The 26,221-nt window shown below is 40.1% G+C and overlaps 1 protein-coding gene across 3 annotated transcripts; it reads left to right on the plus strand.

The window, feature by feature from the left end:
* The first annotated feature begins 399 nt into the window (after positions 1-399).
* Positions 400-26,221, plus strand: ankrd27 (ankyrin repeat domain 27 (VPS9 domain)). 3 transcript variants are annotated; one of them, XM_055056016.1, is made up of 28 exons: positions 400-688; positions 5,610-5,732; positions 7,270-7,380; positions 8,526-8,834; positions 8,999-9,058; positions 9,457-9,510; positions 9,700-9,765; positions 10,792-10,868; positions 11,308-11,429; positions 12,338-12,416; positions 13,623-13,755; positions 13,858-13,950; positions 15,256-15,377; positions 15,947-16,029; positions 16,112-16,227; positions 16,324-16,416; positions 17,502-17,699; positions 18,108-18,161; positions 19,041-19,157; positions 19,310-19,354; positions 19,440-19,556; positions 19,644-19,838; positions 21,476-21,595; positions 21,676-21,849; positions 22,473-22,566; positions 22,659-22,737; positions 22,841-22,904; positions 23,925-26,221. In XM_055056016.1, the coding sequence occupies exons 2-28, from the start codon at positions 5,631-5,633 to the stop codon at positions 24,105-24,107; spliced, it is 3,060 nt and encodes a 1,019-aa protein (XP_054911991.1). In that variant the 5' UTR covers positions 400-688; positions 5,610-5,630; the 3' UTR covers positions 24,108-26,221. The 3 variants fall into 3 exon arrangements, with proteins under 3 accessions (XP_054911991.1, XP_054911833.1, XP_054911911.1); XM_055055858.1 differs by lacking the exon at positions 400-688 and adding an exon at positions 2,960-3,015; XM_055055936.1 differs by lacking the exon at positions 400-688 and adding an exon at positions 2,960-3,015 and having other exon boundaries at positions 23,928-26,221.

The following is a 26,221-nucleotide window of genomic DNA, read 5'->3' on the forward strand; positions in this document are numbered from 1 at the left end:
TGGCTGTTCTGCAGTGGATGCTACAGAATCTCCTGCCAGAGGCCAACTGGATGAACATGGAGAGGATGGGTGGATCTATTTTAATATTTGTGGAAGAATGAACATTTACCCCTGATGAGGTCACTGGAAAAACAGCTGAACAGGTGTTAGTGTTGCTAAAAGAACATTTGATCAATCCAGAAAGCTGTTCTGTATTTACAGTATGCAATATTCACTTTGGATGAGGTAATGAACTATATTTCCGTTTGAACGCAGTGACTATAGTGAAATGGGGCAGAGTAAGCAATTCAGACTATAAACCAGGATTATTATGAAAAATATAGATTCCACTGACTGATTGCATCGAGTGACCAGTAGAGGTCACTATAAACCTTTGTAAATTGGGTATGTACACACTAGTTAATATAAAAGGGAAGCGCTACTGATTACTGCTATTCTCATGACCGTGTGCGTTATTTCTATGGGCTGTGGGTTCGTGAGCCTGCTAGATGACCCGAAACGCATTGAACACACTGTAAACCCAAAAGGCTCTGCCAGTCCGGTTCTGGTTCCGTTCCGGGGAAGGAGAGGCAGCCTGAGCCAGACAGCTGTTTAGCATCCAAGTGGCCGCGGCTCTTGGGAGGCTGCTGCGGGGCTTTGGCTCCAACATGCCGACGTGTTGCTAACCTGAGGGACTTCATCACTACAGGTAAACATTCAGGGTCAGGGCGGAATCCTCCCGACCAGCGGACCTTTCACAATGGAATAGCTAGATTTTTTAGGCTGGCGTGTTAGGGAAGCTAACAGTTGTGCAGAGCTAATGCTAACGGACTAGTTTCTGACTGCTGGATTTATGTTGCTTTTTGTTTATATACTGCTTCTGATCGCATCTGAATCGGACACAACGGAGCGGATTCTCTTCGGTGGGATTTCCTCAGTAATTAAATGTTTTTAAAGTAATGGCTATGTTCATTTCTGTCTCAGATCAAACCTAAAACCCGCCGATGGTACAGGTTGGTTTGGATTGTTGAAATGTAATGCGATTATAATCGATTTTTGGTTTGCGTGTCACAGTTGGGTTTTGTTCCGGCGGAAGTTGAGCTGCCTTTAATAGCTGACTGCCGTGTGAACAGATGCAGGTTAAAGGTGGGACTCGAGGGTCAGAGGAGGTGCTATAGGGCCTCCTGCAGTTCATCTGATCCATCTCACTGTCTGCCTCAAGGAATTAGGTTTCTTGGTTTTGATCTGGGTCTGGTCTGCAGTTTCAGCACAGAAATTCATTTTTAACACCTGCCGCTTCATGAAGAGTCACCCAGCATCTTTTCAGGACACATTCTATTGAACGAATCTCCTTAAATGAAGAGGTCTCTTCTGTGTATAACCAGAGGAACAGCTGCTGCATAATGGATGGATGGATATTTAGTAAAACCCTCACACCTAGCATGCATGCAGCACTGGTGGATAGAAAAAAAACTCCCCTTTAACATGAAGAAACCTCCAGCAGAACCAGTACGAGCAGCCACCTGCCACGACTGACTGGGAGTTTCAGAAGACAGGCACAAAAGTCACAATAACTCATGGAGAAATACTTTCTGTATTTGCTACTTTAATGTCAGTACAAAAAACGTTTTGGATGGGCTTGTTTTATGTTCAACTGAATGAACAGATACAATGCTGTGAAAAATAATTTTCCACATTACTTTTCTCACTCACCCACACGCTTGCATCTCAGATCATCAAACACATTTTACATCAGTTTAACCGGAGTAAAGGAAACATTTTTGAAATTATGATTCCATTCATTGAGAGAAAAATGTAATCTAAACCAACCTGCTTGTGTGTTAAAGGTAACTGACTCCTAAACCTACTAACTGGTAGGCTGTCATTAAACATTTCTGTCAACGTGGAGTAAATCCAGCACATTTTGCAAAATAGTTTTAAGTCACAATCTACAGTTCCTACCTTTCCAGGGTGTGATAAGTATGTAAATAAGAGCATGGGGGAGAATTTATTTAACATTTTACCCTCTCCACTGTCTCCTTTCCTCCTTGTTTCAGTAGCTCCTTCCTCCATGACTTGTTGATTTCCTTTCTTTACAGTCCCATGTTACTACTTTCAGCACTTCTGTTTTTCTTCTCTTCTTTCTCTTTCTGTTCTCTGGCCCTATTTCTCTGCTTTTTTTTGTTTTACCTCAGTTTCTACCTCCATATATTTTTCTATTATTTCTTCCTTTTTCTCCTCATGTTTATTGCTGCCTTATGGATCAAGTAGATACAGAACAGACCTTTTTTTGCTAGCACTACTGTTGGCCTTGGAATGCTCTCATTGATGTAATTTTATTATGTTTTTATCTCTGAGTCACAAGTACTGATCTTCGTCAGACTGTAGATTTTCAGTGCTGTAGCTGCTTGATGTCACAGGAAGTGTCTTGAATGTTGTGTTGCTGATTGTTAAATTATGTGGGTTATCTCAGGTAATTCAAGATTTAACAGGAGAATCAATAACTTTCCCATGTAGGCCCAGGTTGTGTTAAATGAAATCATTTGGAAACTTCTGTATTTATTTGAGTTGCTTTACAGAAGTGAATAAATCGATCTTGAACATTTAAGTGTGACAAGAGAATCTGTATGAGGTAAATAGTTTTCACAGCTCTTTAGAACCATGACTGTGTATCTTATCAGTCGTGATGTCAACATAGCATATTATTGATTAGCCATAATCGCAGCTTTAGTTCTGCTGCTGTAACAACAACCAGGCTCCGGCCGAGAGAGCCGCTTTAATTTAAAGTGTGTAATAAGTTTGATGTGGAGCCACAGGGGATGGACATTCCTGCGCAAACATCCGACGCTGTTTGCTGGGAGTCCATGAGCTCACGAGGACCTCGGCGGTCATGTGACTCAGTCCTCTGCTTCATCCTCACTCAGCCGCCTGACCAGGGGCTGATCAGATGGGGAGACTGTTTGCGGTGGCTCCCAGTTAGCTGGTGTGTCCCTGAGCTGAGTGAGGATGAAGCTGATCTGGGAGCGGAGTGATGAGGTGAGCTGCTGTTTTATTGCTGCAGAGACTCAGATGAACTGGGTGTGGAGACCATTCAGGTCAGTCATCTGATCTCTGTAAGGATTCTTCAAAGGGCTGGTTGTGCTTTATGCTTTATGTCAGCATGTTAACAGTTTTGCCTGTTAATGCTGAGATCTTTGGTAATAAGATTTGGCTGTAAAATATTGATGTGGTGTTTGCAGTGAAGTTAACTTCAGAGAAAGAGACAAACAGGAAAAAAATTATTTGAATGACAAACTAGATCAAAAAGTTGACCCACTTGAGGACTGATGTTCACTTTAAACTATTATCACAAGAAACATCCTGTCAGCCATCTTGGGGAGGGATAGATGGGCACACAGGTGAAAGTTGATGCAGGTCTTGTTTTCTTGCTGTCACATGACTGCCTTAAATGAATGTGTGATTAACAGGCTTGTGCAGCCCTGGATGGCATGTGAAAGCAGCCATGCAGGTATTTGAAACATGTCTACTGGAATAGAGACGTATGTTTTATGTGCAGACAGTGGGGCCTGAGGACCAGGATCGGGAACCACTCAGAGCTTCTCTGGGATCCAACACTCATCATGGTGTTCCACTGCTTCCTACTGCTCTGTGTTTGGATCCTGCAGCTCTTTGTATCTACGTGTGGATGTTTTTGCTGAAACACATTACTTATCATATCCTGATGTAGTTTATGCATATTCCTGAAATTATGTCTGTATGTAAAGGCTGAAGAAACGCTCAATTGGTCTGTCTGCAACACCACAATGTTTAACATTGATAAGACAGTTGTGTTAAATGCAGTATCTTTGTTCTTTTTGACAGTTATGTGCTGTTTTCTCATTTTCAAATCTGTAATAATCCTTACGAACACCTGCTGGGAGCAGTAAATACAGCCATGCAGCAGATTTGTGTCACACGGTCTGACCGCTGGCGTCTGTCCAGGTTTTAGAACAAAGAAAATGATCAAACCTTTACAAGAAGACAAAAGGAATATATCGAGTGAAATGTTTATGGACAAATTATGTAAAATAAATAAATGTGGCTGACGACAAAGGAAAATTTTAAGTCATTAGTGTCATTTTGTTGTGGAAATTAAATGGCAAAAATGCAATTCTATATTTATTACACAATCATATTTAAAAACATACTCAGGTTTTAAAATTTTTTTGGACAAAGTTACATAAATGAAGTTTCTGAATGTTAATGTTGCGCAATATTTTCTGCTGCACTTGTAGTACTGTTGTTGATCGAATTTCCTCATTGTGACATTAATGAAGGACTCTTCCATTCTATCATGTCGGTAAGACTCAGATCTCTGAATGAGCTTTCTGACACCAGGAGGAAGAATAGACTGTTCTGAAAGGAGAAGTGGTTTTAGCCCTGGTCTGGCAAGCTACTCCTGATAGGGTGTCTGGTGATGACACAGTACTGTTGCTTTACACCAAAAAGATTTCCAGGGTTGAATTCATTTTAAATTACAGAAATACTTTATTGATCCCAAAAGGATTGTTGTGACTCAAATTATTCAAGACTTCAAAGAATTGTAGATGGTGATGGCTGTGGCAGGAAGGATCTCCTGTAGCAGTCTGTGTTACAGCTTCAATAATCCAACTGGAGTGTGTTTTTCTATGACTTACTAATGAAGAAGATTTAGAAGGTTTATATTTTGGCTTTGTAGGCCTCTGATTACGCTTGGCATATTCTCCTTAAATGCACAGTAAAAGAACAAGACAATGAAACGAGGATTGTAATCATTTGGGTGAGTGAGGGTACTTGTCTCTTTTGTCTGGGTTGGCCCAGTTGGTGACTTGTCTGAAGAACCCTGCCTGTTGTCTGTTGGCTCCAGCTGCCCGCTGTGACCCTGAACATGAGTCGGCTACAGAAACAATTGTGAAGATTCTAATAAATTAAGTACGGTAGATTTTGCCTCACTTGTTTCCTCTATAATAAAGTCCCAGGATAACCCTGGTTGGAAATTTGAACAATAAAGTGTTGATACATTCAAACCTTGTGTAGTCACCAGGTTAACAGACCAACATTGTCAGTTAAGTTGAGTCTTGTTCATTCATATTCCTAAAGTTGCTTTGTTACCTTGACGCTGTGCTTCACCTTGTGCGGTTTAAATTGGCCGGGTGGCGCTCTGACTGGAATGTTCCTCATCTGCAGCAGAGATACAAGCCTGCAGCTCTGGAAGAAAGGAAACTTCACTGATTGGCAAAAATGTGGAAAACATCTCGGCCATGACAATGTGAAAAGAAAAACAGTTCACCCTCTCCCACTGCAAAATAAAAATGGTATTTTTAGTTTGAGGCATTGTGGAAACCAGATTTCAAGCTGTCATTTTCTCAGGCTTCACATATGAAATTTATTTAAATGTGTTTTTTGTAAAACTGAACATTTTCTTATTTGATGCTGTAAACTCTTTGAAACAGTCATATGGTGTTCTGAGTGTCTGCAGGATCATATGAAGTGTACCAGTTTTTTTTTTTTTTTTTAAATCTCATAAGCAAACCAAAACTTAAACTTTGTCCTGCTTAGCTCTTTTTTTTTTTTTCAGTGACATTGATGTGTATTGTTGATTTCCTGTGCAGGACCCAGACCTTCAGCTCCATATGGCTGTGTATGATGAGAACATCCTGAAGAATCCTTTTTACTTGGCCTTGGAGAAGCAGAGACCTGACCTCTGCAGCCGCGTTGCAGACTTCCACGGCATTGTGAGTCATCTTTCTCTAGAAGTTCCTTCTGTTTATAACTTGTTAATATTTGCACTGAGTTGACGACTTTACAGCAATCACTTCCTCTGAACATCGATCATGGATGTTCAGAACTGAAGGTTGGGACAAGAGTTATAGGAATTATTCTCGTTTTAAAACTCTTTCAGAAAAATGCTACACAAAACAAAAATACAAAGGATTTACATTTGAGATTTTTTTATTTGTTAAAAGCATGACTGCTACCGTTGGCATTTCTCGTATAGCTCCATTTACTTGTACTGCCATTCAACTACATTAACTGAGGTCCAATAACAGGATTTTGTAGAGCAAAAAATACTTTTCTAAGGTTTTTTTTTAAAAAAAAAAAAGAACTCAGCCAAATGCTTCTTGTACAACTTCTCTCCTGAGGATCAGAGGAAGGCAGGGTGGCATAAAATTGAACAAAAGTAAGAGTAGCCATACTTCAACATATTTTTACTCATGTAAATGTAAAAAGTAGCCACCGAACAAATTATTTGGACAAAAGTATTTGGTAAGACTCAAGTACTGAGTATCTGATCAAATTATCAACCAATGAATATTTTAAACATTATATAATTTTTATGTAGAAATTGTGTAATTTTTACCAAATGTCCAAAAATTTAGTTGAAATTTTGATATTTTAAGGACAAAAATGACAATAATGTTACCTTTATTAATCTGAAAAAAAAATTTCCAGATCAGTTTCTTTCAAAATAAAATTTGCGTAACTTTAACAAAAACTGCAGGTGTGTCTGTGTCTGGTGAAGTTTTGGTTAAAACCCGTTTTTTCTTCATTCAGTGAAGTTACAGTGGGTAAAGAACCCAGCATTGTTACTCAAGTGAAAGTAGCAGTCCTTCACAATAAAATTACTCAAGTAAACATAAACAGTACAATGCAGTGTATGTGACAGGAAGTGTGTAAATACAACTCCAGTTTTGCCTCCTGGGTCACTACTGCTGCTGGGAAAACATATTTTTGTATGAACAGATATATGTATATGCATGTCTATGCTTTTGTGCATAGTTAGACTTTACTATTCCATGTTGTGTTGTGGCTCAGACAAGCTGAGCTTGAGACAGTTGAGTCTGATGGCCAGCTGCTCAGCGTCTGCCACAGGTGACTGGTGAAGTCTCTGCCTGCTTTCTATTGGCTAATATTGCAGAAGGGAGAATGTACAGTATTCATACTTACACACTAATTGAATTGTAATCTTCAATCCAGGAAACACCATGTAAATATGTCATCCACATCCACTCTTAAAAAAGATGAATTGTGGGTAATGTGGTTCTAATCGACTGGTTTTAATTGTGATCGGTTACCAACCCATTCATGAAGTTCCTACAACTGTAATTACACGAAATGCAATTATTCCATTTCTGTTCATTCCTATCATTTCGGGCATCTTCATCTTCAGTTTGATAGCACTGCTGTTAGTCATGGTAACTGAAGTTCATGTGGGGAGCTCGGTTTGATAGCAGAACCCTTTTTCTGTCTCGCCTCGTTGAAAACCTGCAGGTTCTGGTTCCGTGTTGTGGAAGTTTGAGTGCGAGCAGCTTCTCAGACTCTCACTTTGACAGCTACATCCTGCAGCCTGTGGAGGAAGGATACAAGACTGTGAATGGAAAGGTTTGTCCATTTCTATATTAGTCTTTAAAACCTATTGCCTGCAGTCTCTGGAAAAACCAGGATACTCCCTTTAGATATGAAGATTTTACAAAATCTAAACATTTAATCCAAAATCTAAATGTTTTTCATGAGCTTTTTTTATTTTAGCTTCATGTCTGTTCTGGTAATTTCTATATGGAATCTGTGGACTCTTGTAAAACCAAATCACTTGTGTATGAAACCCAAGTATTTTACAGAGTTTAAATAATTTTTACTGTCAGGAATTGTGAAGCCAGATGTTTGCATACACTGCATAAAACAATAAGTAAGCATTGTTTCCACTCTAGCTGATATTAAATCTTACTAACCTGTTACCTTTTAGGTTAGGTATGATTACCAAAACTATTTCTACTTGCTAAACGTCTGAAAGATTATTGAATATTTGTGATCATCTTCAAATTCAGAAATGTACTTCCTCCTTTTTTAATGCTGCTTTTTGTATATTTGTTAAATCTGTCACCATATTGTGACATTATGGTACAAAACAGATAATCTGAAAAAAATCAAGCTCTTCCAACTCCTCCCAGTGCTACTGTTACCAGCTGAAGAAATGCACCATTCCTGGTCAAAAACAAAAAATCAGAGCCAGGCCAGGGGAGGGTCTCAGCGCTGCCAATCACTCTCAGGAGTGCGCTGCTCAATGTGTTAATTGCAAAGAAACAACTCGCTCTTGGGTTACTCGCATTTTATTTGATGTCATTGGTGGCGTTAGCGCATACACAGACATAATTTACAGCATTAAGTCCCTCCTCTTGGCTCTGATTGGTTGTTTCTGACTGCAGTGTGTTTCTGCAGTTAGAACTGGGAGTACTGGGTGATGGCAAAGGAGCTCACATGATTATCTGTCTCATCCTTTGCAGTCATGGTGACAGTTTTATGAAATATCTAAAAAAAAATGTGTTTTTTTTCACTAAAGTTACACACCCCAGCTTCACAAGGTTATTTTATCAAAGGAAAAAATCCCTTTAAACTGTGTGACTGTGGAATTGTAAACCAGCCTAGATGCTGCTCTTCCTTGGTTAACGCTGTGACCATTTTGGAGCATAAGTATTTTGAAAATCTTTTTGTAATGCATAACACTGTTGACCCGATGACTTTGTTTGCAGAATATCAAAATCCAGGACAGGCAGGTGTTGCTGGGCCTCGGCTCCCCAGCTTCGTCTGTGGTGCCCATTCTGTTTGAGGAAACCTTCTACAACGATCAGGAGCAGAGCTACAGCATCCTGTGCATCTCCAGACCGCTGGAGGTAGAGCTGAGCCCGGCTGAGGTCAGTCCACTGCCGGCGTATTGTCTGAGGAGCGTGGAGGATGTCAGGGAGTTCCTGGGTCATCACTCCCACAAACTGGACAAGTTCATCCACAGTTTCTGTCAGGCTTTCAGAGAGCAGGAGAGGAAAGGCCTCCGATACTACATTGTAAGGGACAGTCTGTTTGCTTAAACATGTGAATGATTTATTCTTGTTCTTTGGACTTCAAATTCACTATCCTTTTAGTTTCCCCGCGTCTGCTTTACAGCAGAGGATATCCATCACATGAAAGAGGTTCTAAGTGTTCTCTCTGTGTTTTATTGTTCCATCAGGACTCTGTAAACGGACTTTACACTAAATCTCTTCAGTGCCTGCTGAGAGACTCTCGTCTGGTGAGTAGAAACTAGAAGCTGTTGGTATATATTTACTGAGGTTCTGAAAAGCCAGTGGTCAGGTGCAGGAGGAGGTCACAGGGCGATGACCAAGCATTGCCAGTGGTGCAGAGTTAATCCTGCCGCCACTCGCTCCAGGGCCTTGCTATGATGCCGTCATGACAGCACCAACTGACCTTATTGCACAGGTTTCGGACCTGCTCAAAACAGTTGAACTCTCACAATTTATCACATAAAAGAGAGGGATTGCTCTGGTCTCCAGGACCGAACCTCCTAACCCTAACCCGGGTCAGACCATCCATGTTCTGTCTGATTTTATAGTCACAGTACAGGATCCTGTTGTGTTGAGACAAGCAGTTGCAGCAAATCATTTACTTTTCTGTCCTTGTGTTTTCTAGAAACTCCTAGCAAAACAGGAGCTTCAGATGACTCTTCTCAAACAAGCTGTGGGGGTAACCTGATCAAGTTTGACTTTTCAAATCAGCTTTTCAAATGCAGATGTGCATGTGTCTGCCACAACAAATGTGTGAATCTTATAAGCAACCTAGCTGATGCCAACATCACAGGATAACCAGAATTACAGCAGAGGTCATACTATTAGTGTATTTTTTAGGGATGCTAACTTTCCCTTCTTTTTTCAGATATATATCCATCATGGTATCCATGATTTAATATTTAACCTTGTGGGGACTCTTGAAGCTTGTCAGGTAAATAAATCCCACTTAGTAACATTTTCTATTATTTCTTCCTGGTTTGTTTTCCCTAAATATAAACACACATTTGAAAAAAACAAAACACATTTTTCTGCTGGAAGCTGTCTCACATGAGTGATTTTCTTCAGCTTACTGGAACATCGTTTCCCTTTTGAGTGGAATTCTGTTTTTCAGCTATTTTAAAATATGTATTCTGATAATTATATTAATTTATGTGTTTTAGTATTTTTCTATTTTCAGTTAGAAACCGATGTTGCTAATTAAAAAAGGTAAATTGAGAATATTTGTTAAGCACAATACAGGGTGAGGAAAACTAAATTAATTTGATGATAAAATACTCTTTATTGTAAATGTTATTTTCATTTTATATTTTATATACATTATTTTGCTATGTTTCTAGACTCCGAATAACTATCATTAAAATGAAATAAACATTAATAGTCTTGTATGATGTAAAATATAATGAAGAAAAAGTTTATATTTTCAAGTACCTGCTCCACACTAACTTATAAGTGTGCCTGTGAAAAATCTTTTTAGCTTGCATTTTCTAAATATTTTTCACTTTCTGCTCCCTGCATCCCAGAAACAACCGAAATCCAGAACCTCAGCTCAGCATAAATGTTTCAAATCTAGAGTTTTGGTTAAGATTAAGGGGAAATCTCTGGGATTTGGGCTGAATGTCCACTCTGAAAAGCCTTCAGCAACATTAGATCTACTACTTGCAGCTCTTTACCAAGGCTATCTTTGCAACAAGGCATTCTATATACCCAATATTTTGCAAAGACATAGAATAAAGAAATATTTAATGACATGTTTATTGGGCCATGATTTTCCATTTTATAAAACCTGAAACAGTTTAGCGCACAACTTTTTAAAAAATCAAAATAATGATGTCATTTCCATACTGCTCACTGAATTTATTGAAAGTCACAGTATCTTTTTTTGCAGCTGTAGGTTTTTCATAATGTTGGCATTGTGACGGTTCTCTGAAGGCTCTTCTGATTCTCTGCTCATCAACAGGATGCTTCGTTTAATAAAATCACCAGGAGTCTTCAGGACCTGCAGCAGAAGGACCTGGGAGTGAAACCAGAGTTCAGGTTGGCTAGATGCTCAGCCGCTGATGTAATGCAGTATTCACATGATGATATAGTTAAGAAACATGTCCGAACTGAGATCCATATGTTGGCAAGGCAAACGGATTCTGATCTCAGCTGCGGAACAGTTTTGGTAAACTCCAGATGAACTAAAAGTTTTAGTTTAAATTCTGCATCTCAAAGTGGTGAGGACAGTAAGCTATTCTTCTGCTCCCTTTTAAATATGCAACCTTTATTCTTTGGTTGAAAATGTTCAACACTAATTGCGCTTCCTTAAATTTGATTTCATATTGTATGATTTTGGTATTCATTTACATATTTGGAATAAATAGCGCAAGAAAAAACAGAAAATGAACATGCAGACATGAAGTGCTCATTTCACAGAGTGAAGCGTCTGTCTGTGATTCTCCATGTTCTCTGCTGCTGCACTGTTTTTCTCCAGTATGAACTTGTCTCGGGCAAAGAGAGAGCTGAGTCAGCTCAACCAGCAGACGTCCCCCCTCCTCAAAGTGTTGTGTCTGCGCAGAGTCGTCCTCACTGCCACCCTGACGCCCAGATGTACAGGTGAGCATGACAGCGAGCCTGTGTTTAGATTTCTACTGGAGATGCTTACGTGTCCATGTAAGGACATACTTTAGAGGAAAAACGGTACTAATCTAGACTCATAACATATTGGAGCAATCTACCCAGAGACCCAATTCTGCCAGTTTTAGGATAACGGGGTAAAAAAAATGAATATTTAAAAGGTTACATGGAAGAACATAATCACATCACAGCATTTGCAATCCTAAATCAGACTAAAGTTCACTCAGTATGGGAGGTGATGCAAAGTGTGCAGTCGCAGTGGTAAAATATAACATTTTGTTCAAAATAAAAGTCTACCTGAGATCAATTATTTTATTCATCCATTGAATCAATTTAAAAATAGATTCTGCTTCATTTTCTTATGTCTTTTTGAGGAAGCACTAATTCAAAATGTGGGGAGGGGGAACCTGATTTCAAACATGGCGGTTTAAACGAATCATATTTATGTGATTTGGTTTACAAAAGGTTATTAGTGTGAGGAAACTCCTTTTATTAAAGATCTAATGAAGAAAAATTGACCCTTTAAAGAAGCTGTGTGTGCAGTCTGAGTGAATTAGTCTGGGACCTTTCTGAGCAGCAGCCTGACCCCGCTGTAATCAGATCAGCAGGCAGCACAGTGCCCACTGTGTCAGCTGCCGATCCGTTTGTTCATTTTGCTTTGACTCACAGCAGCACTACTGTTTGTGTTCAGAATGGCATGATCATTCCTAATTTGTGTTTGTCAAAAGGCCAATTTAGGCATTTGCTTTGGACACTGGGAGAAGAGCTGTTAGTGTCTGGAATGCAGTGATTTAAAAGCAGTCTGAATGGATAAAATTGTTGTTTTTGTATTTTTTTCTGTAGAAAAGAAAGTTGATTTGTTGAATTTTGTTGCTTTTTCCCTCCAGTGAGTATCGAAGCCGTGAGTGCAGATGATCTCCTCTCTGTTGTCCTTTACCTTTTGGTCAAGACTGAAATCCCCAACTGGTGAGCATGGAGAAGATCCATTGGGAATGTTTTCCCTGTATTTAAAAAAAACAAAACTGAAATTATCCAGACAGGCAGGAAACGCCCTCTCAAGGGTGAACATGTGCTACAGGTGAACTCATTCTGAAAAACAAACATGTTTGTTAACTTTCAAGCCTCTCAGATTGCTAGAAAAAAAGAGGAAATTCTCACACGTGCCCAAGAAGACTCTGAGTTATTTTCTTAAAGACTGAAATTAATGAAACAGATTCAATTCAGATTAGAGAGATTATTAGTAAATCTGTCTAAATAACAAGTTTTACAGTGTGTAAGTTCACAGGAGATTGTAGTTTCCTTGGGAACTGGCCGTCCGGATGCAACTATCCAGATATATTTCTGCTGGAGGTGGTTGTCTTACTCCATTACTTTAAAGGGGTGTCATTATGTAAAGTTGACTTCTCTGTGCTTTACATTATGTTACAGTAATATTCCCTCAAACATACCTGGATTCTTGATTCTTTCTTGCATGTTTGAGCAATCCTTTAATCTCCAGGGCAACCATTGCAGGACTTTTGGAGGGTGTCCAGCGATGCGTTCAGGGACAAAGCTCGTCCTCAGAGCTGCAGTTTTCAAGCTCTACATTTCAGAGCTCACACCTCACCGTCACACCTCATTCCCACCAATTAGCAAACAGCTGATGAAACTGTGCATCAGCTGAGCTCATTATAGGGGCTACTTCTCAATGCACCGCTGGTAAAACCCGTGTTAAAAGCTTAATAACCCTGATGTTTTGGTGACTTCCTGGAGGGGCATTGTTGGAAAGAGCAAGAGTTTCTTAAAGAGAGAGAAGCCCAATTTCAAGGTGTTAAATTAAGAGATAACATTTCTTTCAAGTAATATTTGATATATATCACATTTTTTACAACTGAAAATAACATAGTTACTTGATTGTACTATAAAATGGCATTATGTGGCTGAATAACACATCATACTGGCTCTTAAATGGAGCCTGTCAAACTTGTAGGTTTGATGTTGGTGTCGGGTTTAACTTGGGCTTTCAGTTCCTCTTCCCTGGAGTCCGACTGTATGTCAAGATTGTAACTTAATTTATTACACGAGTGAAGATTACAAAACCGCATTGTTTAAGCATCATTTAAACTTGCATGTCACACAGATAATGCGTTTTTTAGCTCTGCAGGCTGATTGTTAAACTGTTGTTTGCTTCAGGATGGCCAACCTTAGCTACATGAGGAACTTCTGCTTCAGCAACTCCAGCAAAGATGAGCTCAGCTACTGCCTGAGCACGTTTGAGGCAGCAGTGGAGTACATCAACCTGGGGAAGCTGCAGAACACGTGCTCTGTGAGACACACTCTGAAACGGCATGGTGGATCTCAGCAGATATGAGACGGCTCTGAGAGGGTTGCAGTTATTGTCATTATTTTTTTTGTCTCTTGCTCTCAGGTCACGGGTGAGCTTAGAGACAAAGCTCTATTCAAGGCAAGGATGAGTCTGCTGACTCAGAACGTGGCTGCTCCCGTCCTTCGCCTGTTTGAGGTGAGCTGGAACACTGCAGCTGCTGCTTCTCTAAACCCACCTGTCATTTCTGCAGGGCCACAGAAACCTGTAGCCCCTGTTCATGTGGATGCAGCCTGGTCGTCAACTCAACACAGATGTTTTTTTTCTAGAGACTTATTGGACTTGAGCTAAAGTCAAGGTCTCATCAGCCACCGGTTCTAGAAATGCAGCTTTTGTACAGTCAACTGATTAACACAACCTACTAATTAACATCCAGATACTAATGAATATTGGCCTATAGCTCACAAAAACCCAAAAAAAGTCCAAAAAAAAAAAAAGTGACAGAAAACAAATAAACACCTGAATTAAGACAGGTTTTGAGATAATCTCTGCTTGAAAATAATACAAACATATAAACAATTCAAACCACTCAGTAACTTTGTATTACTGACACTATAAATGCTAAATAAAGGTTTTATAAAACTGATTTCAATAGTTTCAAATAAGCAGGATGTGATTGGACACATTCAGATCAAAGCTTGTGACACACTGACCATGTAAAAACAGGAAAACAGGAAGGGAATTGCTTTTACTTCTGTCCAAGATAACAATGTTGTCCTGTCTATGCACCGTTTTCTGAAATCACTGATCTGTGACATTTGACATTTATAGTTAAGGCCAAAGTTATTCCTACAGCCTCTGTAAGGTTTATGTTCTAATTGATTTTAAGCTCATGTTTCTTTTTCTAAATGGAGTTATGACATTGTGGCTCAGGATATGGGAGAAACTCTGGATGAACTGAAGAGGTTTCCAACTTGGAGATCCATTTTCAAAACCCTGGTTGAAACAGGCAAAATGCTTTTAAAAGGCATTACTAAAAGGCTTAAGTACTGTAAAGATAAAGATCCTTTTGAAATGGCATTTGTAAATAAAATATATAGACGTGATTTTACCAAACTGGCACTGTTCTTGACTTTTTTGTGGTCTTCTGCCTCCTTTCCTTTCAGAAACAAAGTTTGTGGTTGAATGAAAGTGATTTAATATCCAAATCTGCCAGCGATATGAACAATTTTGGCTTTAACTGTGCGATGTTTTATCTACATAACTAAACTTTAGATGTAGTTGCATTGTAAAGGGATTCTTCCAAAGAAGTGAAGTGTAATGTCACAAAGTCTCAGAATTTAACTTGAATATTTGTTTTATTGTGGTGTGGTTTTGTATTCCCTCAGTATTCCTCCAGAGCTGTTCTCTTTATTAAAGTATCTCTTCTGATATTCTTAATCTGTGCATGTCCTGCTGTCCGTTGGACCAGTTCAAATCCTGTTTTCTGTCTGTGCTTTTTAGCACGTAGCTAATGGAAATGAAGCCGAAGTGGAACGTCTGCTGAGTGAAGGTGAAGCCGATGAAGATGTCAGGATGTGTCATCCTCTTTGTTCCTGTGACCTCTGTGACGGCCATCTGTCAGGGTCAGTGTGTCATACAGTATTCACACCCCTAGATTAGAAAAGAAGGCATCCCACATCGCTTACCACATCTGTGACGAAGAGACTAAATCATTTCTGCATCACACCAATCAGGAATAATATAACATGTCTGTGCATATATAGATGTATGACTGAGTGAAAATTTGGTTCGTCAAGGAGGTCAAGTGAACGCCTCAAATCCAGAAATACTGTCTGTTAATGTACATGATGTGTGACGTTCATGCTTTGCATAAAGCATCACATGTGTTTCTTAAGGAACCAACGCAGATAAAAACAGCCATCTACATTTTCCAGGTTGTCCACAAAGGGCATCTTGTTCTTCATTCAGTGCCTTGATGGCCTCATGCAGACAATGTTTACCCGATGTCACAGGATGTTCTTATCTACATCCTCTCACTTTCTGAGTTAGGCCGGGACTAAAGAGCAGCAGCATTAAGACGATCTGAGTCTACATTTGTTATCCTGTCATGGTTCTCTGTGAAGTGAGAACCTCAGACAGGGCAGGCAGTGCAGCTAATTAAACGTACCTACAAGGTAACTTTTTGTTTCAGGCGCTTGAACGATCTCTCCATCATCACACCGTTCTCCAGAGATGACAGAGGATACACTCCACTGCACGCCGCTGCGATCTGTGGTGAGCTGCTGTTGAAATAAAGACGGCTCAAGCACTGAACAAGCAAAAGAAGATCAATCACTTAATACTTTTGATATTGCAGGTCAGGCCCAGTTGATCGACTTGCTGGTGCATAAAGGAGCTCCAGTTAACGCCACAGACTACCACGCCCTCACACCACTTCACCTGGCCTGCCAGAGAGGATACCAGGGCGTCTCAGTGAGTGTAAACACACAGGAACATGCGCAAATGCACGTCTTTGATCTGTTGAGTCTAAGACTCACCTCTCTGGTCTGCTATCCATCTCTCTTCCAGCTGCTGCTTTTGCATTACAAGGCCAACACGGAGGCCCAGGACAACAACGGAAACACACCGCTGCACCTGGCCTGCATGTATGGACATGAGGATGTATGTCAAATCAGAGCACACACAGAACAAAAAGAAAACACCTGACTCTAATCTACTCTCGAAATGTGTACAAGGAGTTTTAGCCACATTCTTTCAAGGCTAATTTCATCAGCTGTTCAGCAGCAACCCGTATCAAGTTGAAAAAAAAAGTGTTTTGTTTTACAGTATTAATGGAGAATTGGATCCACATGTGATTTAAAATAACATAATTCTGATGTTTACAATATCTCAGAAGTCCTGAGAAAATTTTTTGGAAGACTTAGCAGCACATTTAATCATTCCCCAGCGATGTAGATGAGCATAAAAGTTATGTCTTATTGTTTTTGCTTTTAGGTGAGACTGGCTTAAGTTGAGCCACCATATGTTCCTAGGAAACAATAAAAAACATTGATTGTGTCACCAAATAATTAGGAAAGCTACATACTGTATGTGGCCCAACATATGCGCTACCAGCTCAACATCCCCAAACACTTAGTGCATGTATTTTAACTGGAGGATACATGTTCTGCATTTATATGTTCAGAGTGGACATCCTGTCTCATGTATAAACGCACCGGACAAGTAAGGCAGCCATTTTTGAAGTTTTTGAAAGAGCCACCAGTGAAGTGTATTTGAGCAGCAGCAAAGGATGCAAAAATAGACAGAATGACACTGAAGAGCGACAAAAAAGAAAAATGTACTTTTGACAAAGTCAGACTCTGGTAGAGCAGCAGAGGCGTAAAGGCTTTTCTTTGATGACATAAAATCTGAAACTTACAAACATATTAAGAAACAAACTACTATTCTTGAATTCAGTTCTAGTGTTCTTTCCACATGTTGATGTTTGCTTTCCAGGACCACTAAACAAAACCTTCTGTTTGCCATGACGCAGCGATCCTGTGAAAAATGGCTCATTGTATCTCAGTCTTCCTGGTATAACACTAACATTTATAAGAGCATCATCTTCTCTCTTTGGAACTGCAGTAAATGCAACACGAGGTTAAAGGTCGTGGAGGCTGAAGTTCTACTGCCTCCACAGATTTTTTTTCTGTTGAAAACCTACTGAGTGTTTTGCCATCCGCGGTTCTTTCTGTGCCTGGTGTCAGTGTGTGAAGGCCTTGGTGTACTACGATGTCCAAACGTGCCGTCTGGACCTGCAGAATGATAAAGGTGACACTGCATTGCATATAGCAGCTCGATGGGGATATGAGGGAATCATCCAGGTGCTGCTGGAGAATGGAGCGAGCACACACATCCTCAACAAGAATAGAGAGACTCCACTGCAGTGTGCCCTCAACTCTAAGGTGAGCCAGAGACCCAAAGGACTTCACTCAGGAAAACATGTTGCATAATATTCAGAACGAAGGTCTCGTTTCAATGATTTTGAGCTTAGAAAAGGTGAAGGTGACAACATCTGGCATAATTTCTTTGTCTCTAAAATATAAGAATAAAAAGCAAGACAAAATGAATGAAACCAACAAAACAAAATGTTTCATTAGAGGATTAGGGGAACTAACCAGTGATTTGTTGTTATGTAATAAACCCTCTTCTACAATTAATTTATCATAGAGCTTAATGATTTGGATTCATATGTGAAATGTGTTATTACAAAAATGATCAGTTGAAGCCATTTATTCATTAACTGGGATAATGTAACCAGATTTTGTCTTTTTGCCCAGCTGTTTAGTCCATATCATTTCACTTCTCTGCAGATCCTCATGCTGTTGAAGTTGACACAGAACAACCATCAGCACAGCAGAAATGATGTGAGTCTCCACTACTTCTGTGTCTTCCTGTTTTAAGTTCTTCAGTAAACGACGTCTAAATGTTGCAGCAGATTGAGGTATTATTACTGAGAAGATCCAGAGAAACAGAGATGTTTGTGCTTTGCTTGTTCAACTGATACCAGTCAGACTTTTAGTATGGAAAAACTGATTGATAGCAGTAATGAATGACCTACAATTAGACTGAGTGTTTAATTACAGTCTTAGTATTAATAAACACACAAATTCTTCAAGAAATCCACATTTCTCAGCTGCATAATTGTTCCACTGAATATTATTCTCTGTTTTGTTCTTAAGTTGTATAGCAGATGAAGCAATATTTTTACAGAAAACTGGACGTAGAAAAACAAATTCTTTTGATCCAAAACCTTTTTCAGTGTAAATCTTTTTAACCAAATCAGCTTCACACAAATAAATCAGGTCTCCAGGAGTCTTGTTATCATCCTGTTATTTATTCTGAACCATAGGAACTTTTTAAATGAATGAAATTGTCGCCAAACTCTGTTAACCTGCAGGTGCTCACTCCCACCTGCAGACGGCAGTATTTTTTACACTTTCTCACACTGCTGCCTCAACCTTACTTGATGTCAAGTTACATCGAGCCTGTCTGCTTGTTGTTCTTCTTTTTCTCAACTTTTTAATCTATATGTAAATGATGAAGGGGCATTAAGAGGAAAAAATGACCCAAATGTCCTGTTCCACCGCAAAAATCTGTGATTTTGATTACAAAGAAAAATGACAAAAGCAGGTTTGATCCAGTACCAAAGCAGAACCTTTGCATGCAAACAGGTTTGTTTACAGTTGGTGCATTTTCATCCTAACATCTTGTTGGACTTTGTTGGTTTCTTTTTCTGCCCTCAGTCTGCAGGTTGCTCCCCTCTGGCCTCAGACTGCAGCAGCCGTCGCTCCTCTGTCTCCAGCACGTCTTCTATGAGCTCTGAAGCCAAGCCTGAGGCTGAACGTGTTCGACACAGAGAGGTAAACAAAAACACACAAACCCATATCTGAACTCCGAAAGCAGAACCTGAGATCCCAACAGTTTTATGGGTCAATGCTGCTGAGCAGAGGGTCGCTGCAGTAGGAACCTGACCTCTAGCCGTACGGTCTGCTGCTGTGTGTTTGTTTTCTAGGTGGAGAAGTTGCTGCGAGCCGTTGCTGATGGTGATGTGGAGATGGTGAGTTGTTTAAAGGAAGTGAGCTGATCTGAGCTCTTTTCAGTAAAGGGCGACTTGTGAACCATTGTAATTGTCTTGGTTTCAGATGCGGTACCTGTTGGAGTGGACAGATGAAGAGGAGGATGAAGAAGGAGAGCTGCAGTCTGAGTCACACCTCTGCCATCCACTCTGTCAGTGTCCAAACTGTGCTCCTGCTCAGAAGGTTCGACAGGGTTTGTCTGAATAAAACTTTCTCCAGTCAGAAGACAGATAGATGTGTTTAATGTCACTAATCTCTGATTCCCTGCAGCTGCCTCTGCAGCTGGCTGGAGCGCTGGGCGTCAACAGCTGCAATGCAGACGGCTTCACGCCTCTCCATGTGGCCGCCCTGCACGGCCATTCATCCCTGGCGGCGCTGCTGATCCGCCATGGGGCGAACGTCAACGTCCGCACCATCCAGAGCGCCACCCCGCTTCACCTAGCCAGCCAAAACAGCCATGTTCAGGTAGGAAGGGCCCAGTACAGCTGGGGACAATCCTCCATAAACAGCAGATCATTAGATGTAGAAGTCAGCTGAGAGACAAAAGGTGCTTTCAGTTTACTAAGTTTTAAATAGAGCAATAAGGGAAAATTATTTCTATGTTTTCTATATCCTGATTGTCTGAAATGTTAACATCTGCAACTTAAAATGTGTTTTTCAATACAACTAAAATAACAAATTAAACATTAATAACTAGTGACATGTTTTCAAGATTGCTACGTACAAAAACATTACTCTCAATAAATAAAATAAAATATAGATAAATAAAAATTGCACTTCTATAGCTTGTAAAAGAATATTGATATTAAAAAAACATTCTCAGTACTTTTCAAGAGTTGAAATAGTTTTCTATACAAACATAAAATAATGTAGATGATGTTGGACTTCTCTGTAAAATGCTTCAATAATCGTGGCGTAAGCTATGCATGTTGTTTGTTATAAAGTTTTACAGACTAACTTTATTATTGTTGTTGTCATTTTATGTTCGTAGATACTAACTACAAGGATTGCGTTCCTTAGATCTAGTCTCAACCTAGCAGAAAAATGATTTCAATGACAAGATGCACTGCTTTCTCGTACATCCACCATGTGTGGAATAGAGTTGTTAGTTTAAGTGCTGACATCTGTTTATGAATAAGTATGCTTAAGATGCATTTTTGTTCATATCCTAATGCTACACATGCCATAAATTATACATGTTGACTGGAAGTGAACCTCCATATCCAGTCTGTAATTTAAAGATTTCTAGTAAGACTTTGGGTTTAACCCTGCCTGCCCAGTAGTGATGGAAATGTTCTCCTGAATGCAGTGAAGCATCTAATTTGTGATGCTCTATGTGGTGTTGACATTATACAAACTCTCTGGCCAGAAGAAAAGTCTCCACCTGGATTTAAATGATTAAATGGAAGGTGGTGATCTAATAAGTTCAGATACTTTCCCTGTTCCCTGATGGACCCTTCATGTCTGGTGTCATGCTGGGTTAGGATTAGTCTGAACCTCGCACTAAGATCAGCTGGTCAGGTCAAAGTTCAGCAACATTATGAAGTCGACTGACTACCTGAATACTGAGTGACCAGATAATTTTATCAGTGGAGTTTTGGTGGCATGGTCATGTTCCAAGAGGACAATGCCAGGAATCATATTGTGACAGTGGGTCCAGTCAAGTCTGAACTTCAACCCCATTGGAAATCTTTGAAGTGTTCTTCAGAATTTGGACAGTGGCAGATCTTGGTGAAAAATGAATGCTGCATTGAATGGAAATTATTTTTGTCACGATGCAGGAGCTCCATGAAACAGAAAAATGCTGCTATGGAGGTTTGTGATGTTGTGGTGCGGGTTTAAAGCACAAACCACGTTGTCATAGGTTTGATTCCCGGACTGATGCCCTTCGTTGTATTGCTTCCCTCCTGCTCATGATCAACTTTCTTGTCTCTATGTCTCTCAAATAAAGACCAATAAAACATATTTCTGACATATTTCTATTAAAAAACCAAGGTGTCTGGTATTCCAGTGTTTTCATTCAATTCCTCACTTATTAGGATGTCCAAAGGAAAACCTTCACACTATTACATGACCCCTGAATTTGTGTTTGTTACTGTTAGGTTGTGAGGTTTCTTCTGGAGTGCAATGCCAAGCTGAACAAGAAGGATCACTATGGAAACACACCTCTGATCCATGCGTGTCTCTGTGGTAACCTGGAAACTGTCAGCATTCTGCTGCAGGTACACACTCAGACTAACACCAAGAGGCTTTCTGGATGATCATTTTTACTAATATAATGAAAAAATGTATTTGTGTGCAGAGTAATGCTTTGGTGAACGTAGCAAATGTGCAAGGCAACACGGCTCTGCATGAGGCGGTGCGGGGGGGGCACCAGGATGTGGTGGAGCTGCTGCTGAGGTCTGGGGCCTCGCCCACCCTCAGAAACAAGAGGCAGAGGACGCCACTGGACTGCGCTTATGAGTTTGGTGGCAAGGTTGTTCCTCACACACACAACACACAGATAGACATCACATAATAATAGATTTTATTTGCATCTTGTGTGCCTATTTCAGCACTCAAGGTTATGTTACACAGCTAAATATAAAAGCAGACACAATATTGAAATACACAGTAGAAGACGGTGCAATTGCAAATCAAAGAAGACTTCTTGAAAACAGATGAAGTTTGTTTTCAAACGTGGCAAAGAGTCTGCAGTACTGAGTTCAGTTCCAGAGGTTAAGTTTTGCTTCAAAAACCGATCAGATGGGACGCTGGAAAAGACTCATGTTCTGTTCAAGAGCGAGAAACAAGTGGTTTCGAGTTGTACTTTAACGGTTTCTCCCTCTGTTGTGGACTACAGCACGAAATTAATAATATCTACATGTCCAAGTTTGATTGAGTCAACAGAATCATTCTACGCCGGTAATAAATATAAAATTGATTAATTATAGAATTTGCAATTAACTTTGAGACTTTTAATTGAATCCCACTACCAGTAGAAGTCCAAACCTTTGTGTGTGTTTGTGGCCCATAAATTGTTCACATTTCTCCAGAGTGTCATCAGCCTCCTGTTATTTGGCCCATTACATTCTGCTTTTCTGTTTCCTCCTTCAACAGAACACTGAAACTTTAAGAGCTCTGCAGAAGGCATCAGGACTTTCACCAGAGGCTGAACCAATCAAACTCCTATCTGTGCCAAAAGGGGCTCTGGGTAATATAAACCTGCTGACCACTGCAACTGTTTAACTGTTCAGATATGTTTGGACACTGCTGCAGCTGTGGCCTGCTCCTCCTGTGTTGCAGCTCATTCATTGGTGCAGCGCCTGAAGCTGCAGGATAACTCCAACGGCCGGAGACACAAACTGGCTCAGTCTGCCAGCAGGTGGATCCCAAAGCATCCTTCACATTCAGAAACAGTTTAATAAGATCAACAAGGATACACACTATCATTAATATATTTGTACGTTGTTGTTTTTTTGCTTTAGGATGCAGCACATGAGAAAAGGTTCATCTGGTTCTCCCCCCAGGAGCCCACCATTTCTTAACCAGGTACATCCTATTTCCTTCTGTAATGGAGGCTGACTGATCATGAAAGATCAGAATCATAAAACACCGGAAAGCTGAATGACTTTCACAGCAATCTGAGAATTGAAGAAAACTATTTATTTAGTCAATATATAGTTTTGAATGAATTAAGTTCATCAATAAGAGATTCTGCAATTAACTTGAATAAAATTGTTAACCAAGTTCTGTAACTAGTAGAAATACAAACATTTGTATTTATGCAAGATGATTTAATTTACTAAAGATGCAGTATGATGTCTCAGTGCATAAAAGGGTTAACAGAGTAACAGCGTTGTGATGATGTGCTTAATGGCATCTGTCAGAAACAGCTCTAGCTTCTTAAAGAGACAGAGACCCAATTTCAAATTTCTTTGAAGTCATATTTGAACACTTGTTTATCGCAGGAGTTATGTTCCAGAAATAAACCGGAATAGGCGAAAACTGCAAAGTAGTCAGCTTTATTTTTTACAGAAATATACAGAAATATAGAACAAAATCCATTTTCAAGCCCAAGCATTTGTTTAAGAAATAAAAACTAAAAATGTTTTCTTACAAATAACTTAATAACACATTCTGTTCTGGACAGAGACGAGGGAAGAAGGAGATTGATCAGGATCCAGAACATAATGCAAGTTCTTACACTGTAAAAACTAAAAGCATAAAAAACTGCACAAAAAAAAGTCTGTGAAGCAACAAGGCTGTTAAAGGAGAAATGTTTTCTAGTGAGGCTTCACTATATTCATCATATTCATAACAACTGGCAAACAAATGGCAAAATGTGCCTGGAAAACTCCTAATACTGTCCCTTTAAGTAGATTGAGGAATTAAATTAAAGCTTTAAGCCAATTCAAGAGATTTGATCCAGATTAAGACGTCATCTTCTTGTCTCTGCTGCTAGGCTGAGACAAACCTGATCAAAAGTAATGGACCTAGAAATATGTAGGCTTTTATTGACCTATTTACCAATCAGTCTGCTGCTCTGACAGGAAGTGTGTGTTTGTCCAGCAGGTGAATCCAGAGCGGAGGAGGCTGAGGCGAGGGGAGACCCTGGAGGTCAACAGCCATTTAGGAAGCCTTGACTTCTCACCTCGTCTAAAGGAGCGGCCTCTGGTTCGTTGTCACACCCTGGATGGTGGAGTGCTGCCCACACAGCCAGCTCAGCCCCCAGCCCACTCTGAAACTGACTGACCAGTCAGTGCTGTGGCAGCAGCTGGTGGGGCCGTGCAGCCAGGCAATGTAAATGTGTCACCACAAGCTCACTGCGCAGCAGAACCCGGCCGGTCTCGGCGGCGGAACCCCGGCCGGTCTCGGCAGCAGACAATTCTTCAGCACAAATCTGCATCACAACAGGAGGAAAGGGGATTTCTCACACCACTCTACCAGTTTAAAGCACAATGTGTTGGGTCGCAGTATGTAATCTGGTTTTATTTGCCCCAGCTTTTAGATTTCGGTCACTTACTTTGATTGATTGTTTTGTGAATGCACTGTTGGGCCTTTTTACACATATGCAATATTTTACTCGATTTCAGAGGTGGATAAACGGAGAGGCTGGTTCTGCCCACAAAGCTCCACCTCATTCTGATTCGTTCTGAATTTACTTCATCAACATAGGAAAACATCCCAATTTGAAAAAAGGAACATTTCAAGTCAAATGGTGGAATCCATCCTATGATTCTCTCCCACTTGACTTTCTGCAGCTTTATGTAACGTTGTGTGGGGAAGTCTGGTGGAAACACAATATTTCCAGTTTATTTTACCAGCTTACCTCTAATATCATGAAACATGAAATCATCATAATCATGATTAAATCATCATTAGATCATTCTTACACCATGTTACTAAATGAAATCCAGCTGCCACATCAGGCTCAGCTCTTCCCCTTCCTGTACTTTTCTCTTCTGAGTTTGGTGGTTTGATAGATTACTGCACTGACTAGTTAGGAAAATGCTCAAAGGGTTGCTTATACTTTATTCAATTGTTTATTAATATCTGGGAATTGTGCTATTCCTGCTCTTTTTAGCCACTTGACTCTTCTAATGTATAACACATGAATGAAAATACCAGAACTAAAAAGTAAAGGAATGAGAGAAGGGATGCAATTTTCTTCCAATATCTTCTATATCACATCCTAGTCAGAGAACTAAAACTGTTAGATTATGTGTTTGAATCAAGCTGCTACATCTGAACCCTGTAATCACGTCTGACCCGTAGAACCTCTAATGGGAAAAAGGGATGCAGCCCATTTCCTCACGTTGGCTTCACACTGTCTGAATAGTTCAGTTTAAAACTGAACACCAAACTTTATATCAAAACGGTGCTTCGTGTTTTATTTGTCTTCAAGACCAGATGTAACTGACTACAAGTTCATGAGCATCAGTCGGCTTCAATCTCCTCAGATGTACTGATGAGTCTTCATTGCAGTTTGTAGCTTCTCCACGACTTCCTGTGCTGACTCGGCACGCTGTGAGGACGTCAGTCACATGACTGCAGCTGTCTTCCAGTCCACAGCGTCAGAGGGACAGAGAGTTTTCTGTCAGCTGATGACAGCCGCTGCTCCAGCTCAGCAGCACCACATTCACAGGGAAAAGGAAGTACATCCTCTCTTTTCCAGGGTCCACATTTAGAAATGTTGAAGTTTAAATGTCTAAAACCATTCACATTTAGTCACTACTTGTTTGTCAGTTTGCAGAAAAGCTTGTAAATTGTTCACTTTCTGAACTCTAGATATGATCAAAATTTATACATCTGGATTTGAAAGTGGATTTACTTCCTTTTTACTGGAACTCGGTAATGCAGTATTTAATAAATGTGTCACCCTTGCACAACATCTGACCCGAGGCACCAAAACGCGACACGGTAAAACACATGAAGGGGTTCTCATGATAAATCAGAAAACGTGTTGATATCTGGAGATGGAGCTGATGTCTGACAGGATGCTGCTGCAGGCAGCTCTGTAGTGGAGGGAGCCATGTTTATCCTGAGCTGTTCCACCATGATGACAGCCTCAGTACTGTATGTGTTCCTGTTTTTCTGCCTGATGCTGAGCTGTGCAGTCAGCCTCACGCAGGACGTCCACCATGTTTGTTCCCGTTCCTCCTGTTTGTTTTTCCTCCAAACCTGTAGGAAATCCTACAGAGCCTGACCTTTTCTCTGGTCCAAGGTCAGAGTGTGAAAGCCTGCTGGTCGTGTTTTAATTATTCTAATGCACCATTTTCATTTCAGGTCTGAAAGTTAAAACTGCTGAATGTGCCTTATTTATTTACACCCAAAATATTCAATAAAAGACATTTTGATTAAATCCA

This window comes from Poeciliopsis prolifica, unplaced genomic scaffold (assembly GCF_027474105.1).
Source record: "Poeciliopsis prolifica strain line A6 unplaced genomic scaffold, Auburn_PproV2 SCAFFOLD001, whole genome shotgun sequence".
Taxonomy (NCBI): Eukaryota; Metazoa; Chordata; class Actinopteri; order Cyprinodontiformes; family Poeciliidae; genus Poeciliopsis; species Poeciliopsis prolifica.